This window comes from Neoarius graeffei, chromosome 4 (assembly GCF_027579695.1).
Source record: "Neoarius graeffei isolate fNeoGra1 chromosome 4, fNeoGra1.pri, whole genome shotgun sequence".
NCBI classification, from domain to species: Eukaryota; Metazoa; Chordata; class Actinopteri; order Siluriformes; family Ariidae; genus Neoarius; species Neoarius graeffei.
This window is the reverse complement of record NC_083572.1, coordinates 71,029,565-71,032,347: the sequence shown is the minus strand read 5'-3', so window position 1 is coordinate 71,032,347 and position 2,783 is coordinate 71,029,565. Positions and strand designations below refer to the sequence as shown.

The 2,783-nt window shown below is 39.4% G+C and overlaps 1 protein-coding gene across 1 annotated transcript in view; it reads right to left on the bottom strand.

The window, feature by feature from the left end:
- Positions 1–1,677: 1,677 nt before the first annotated feature.
- LOC132885203 (sodium- and chloride-dependent GABA transporter 2-like) overlaps positions 1,678–2,783 on the bottom strand; it is a 46,475-nt gene continuing 45,369 nt past the window's right edge. The window contains exon 3 of the mRNA XM_060919598.1: positions 1,678–2,230. Coding sequence (XP_060775581.1) covers positions 2,189–2,230 — 42 coding nt within the window. The 3' untranslated portion in view covers positions 1,678–2,188. The remainder of the gene's footprint in view (positions 2,231–2,783) is intronic.

Sequence of the window (2,783 nt, the reverse complement as noted above, 5' to 3'; positions counted from 1 at the left end):
ACTGGAGATCTGTCCAGAGTGTACCCTGCCTCTCACCTGAAGTCAGCTGGGATTGGCTCCAGCTCACCTGCCCCTCCTGACCTTCAATGGATACAGTGGTGCTTGAAAGCTTGTGAACCCTTTAGAATTTTCGATATTTCTGCATAAATATGACCCAAAACATCATCAGATTTTCACACAAGTCTTACAGTAAAAGTAGATAAAGAGAACCCAGTTAAACAAATGAGACAAAAATATTATACTTGGTCATTTATTTATTGAGGAAAATGATCCAATATTACATATGCGAGTGGCAAAAGTATGTGAACCTCTAGGATTATCAGTTAATTTGAAGGTGAAATTAGAGTCAGGTGTTTTCAATCAATGGGATGACAATCAGGTGTGAGTGGGCACCCTGTTTTATTTAAAAAACAGGGCTCTATCAAAGTCTGATCTTCACATGTTTGTGGAAGTGTATCATGGCACAAACAAAGGAGATTTCTGAGGACCTCAGAAAAAGCATTGTTGATGCTCATCAGGCTGGATAAGGTTACAAAACCATTTCTAAAGAGTTTGGACTCCACCAATCCACAGTCAGACAGATTGTGTACAAATGGAGGAAATTCAAGACCATTGTTACCCTCCCCAGGATTGGTCAACCAACAAAGATCACTCCAAGAGCAAGGCGTGTAATAGTTGGCGAGGTCACAAAGGACCCAAGGGTAACTTCTAAGCAACTGAAGGCCTCCCTCACATTGGCTAATGTTAATGTTCATGAGTCCACCATCAGGAGAACACTGAACAACAATGGCATGCATTGGCAGGGTTGCAAGGAGACAGCCACTGCTCTCCAAAAAGAACATTGCTGCTCGTCCGCAGTTTGCTAAAGATCACATGGACAAGCTAGAAGGCTATTGGAAAAACATTTTGTGGATAGATGAGACAAATAGAACTTTCTGGTTTAAATGAGAAGCGTTATGTTTGGAGAAAGGAAAACACTGCATTCCATCATAAGAACCTTATCCCATCTGTGAAACTTGGTGGTGGTAGTATCACGGTTTGGGCCTGTTTTGCTGCATCTGGGCCAGGGCGGCTTGCCATCATTGATGAAACAATGAATTCTGAATTATACCAGTGAATTCTAAAGGAAAACATCAGGACATCTGTCCATGAACTGAATCTCAAGAAAAGGTGGGTCATGCAGCAAGACAACGACGCTAAGCACACAAGTCATTCTACCAAAGAATTGTTAAAGAAAAATAAAATTAATGTTTTGGAATGGCCAAGTCAAAGTCCTGACCTTAATCCAATCAAAATGTTGTGGAAGAACCTGAAGCGAGCAGTTCATGTGAGGAAATCCACCAACATCCCAGAGTTGAAGCTGTTCTGTATGGAGGAATGGGTTAAAATTCCTCCAAGCCTGTGTGCAGGACTGATCAACAGTTACCAGAAACGTTTAGTTGCAGTTATTGCTGCATAAGGGGGTCGCACCAGATACTGAAAGCAAAGGTTCACATACCTTTGCCACTCACAGATATGTAATATTGGATCATTTTACTCAATAAATAAATGACCAAGTACAATATTTTTATCTCATTTGTTTAACTGGGTTCCCTTTATCTACTTTTAGGACTTGTGTGAAAATCTGATGATGTTTTAGGTCATATTTATGAAGATAGAAAATTCAAAAGGGTTCACAAACTTTCAAGCACCACTGTAAGTGGTATAGATAATGGATTTTTTTGGATGGATGGAAGGAATGATTGCAGTAATAATGTAATAGTCATTAATTTTATAATGACTGAAGCCACAGTTCATGCATAAAGCACTTCTCCAATACAATTATTGAAGAATATAAGCCACGTTTATAAAAGTCGTGTTCTCATTCTGATCCATTTACACCCCCCCCATCCCTTTATTGTTTAAATTGGCAAAATGTACTCTACACATTTACAAACAGCAATTTGTCTACAATTTAGTTTTCTTTTTTCTCTCTTTTTTTTTTTTTACAGACAATATTCACAATTTAATGACAAAAACGTAATCAAACACTGTCACAGCATTTCCAGCTGAGGAGAGGCCATAGGCCAATTTAAAAGTGTATTTTTGAAATATGCATGGTTGATAACTATTACCCTTTGTGCTTCAGGAATGTCCTTGCCTTTGTAATTGGGTAAGAAATCCCCCATAGCTTCCAGTTGCATAGTGTTTACCTCAGGTTACTTGCTGGGGTGCAGAGAGCACGTAGTCTCTAAGGAAGATCAAATGTGACAATAGCTAAAAAAAAAAATCAGTATACAAAGAACCAGGCAGATTATTATATACATAGACACAGTTATTGTTATTTTAGCTGTGTACCACAGTATATACCGCGAGTTGGCCTAGTGGTTAGTGTGTCTGCCTCTTGATCAGGAGACTGCAAGCTCCACTTGTGGTCGGTGTTATGACCCTGAGTCATAGTCTGTATTATTATTGATATCTCTGTTTTTGCTGTTCTCCTTCCCTGCCTGAGGGGGGTATTTTTCATCTGTTCCCGTGACTTTTCTTTAAAGATTTTCGGTTGTAGGTAAGGGCAGCTGATTGGACCATGGTTGATAGCACCTGCTTTAAAATGCTTTCTGGAGAAGATGGATGTGCTTCACTTTCTCCTTCCTCCCAACTGGACCGTGCCTTGTTGTGTTGTCAACTGATAAAAGTATTTGAGTTGTAAACAGTGTAAATACTTCCCTAAAAGCACTCCAGGAAACTGTAGGGGTGAAAACCCCTTTTTGTTGCACTTTGTTTTCTCCTGTTTATGTTAGTGA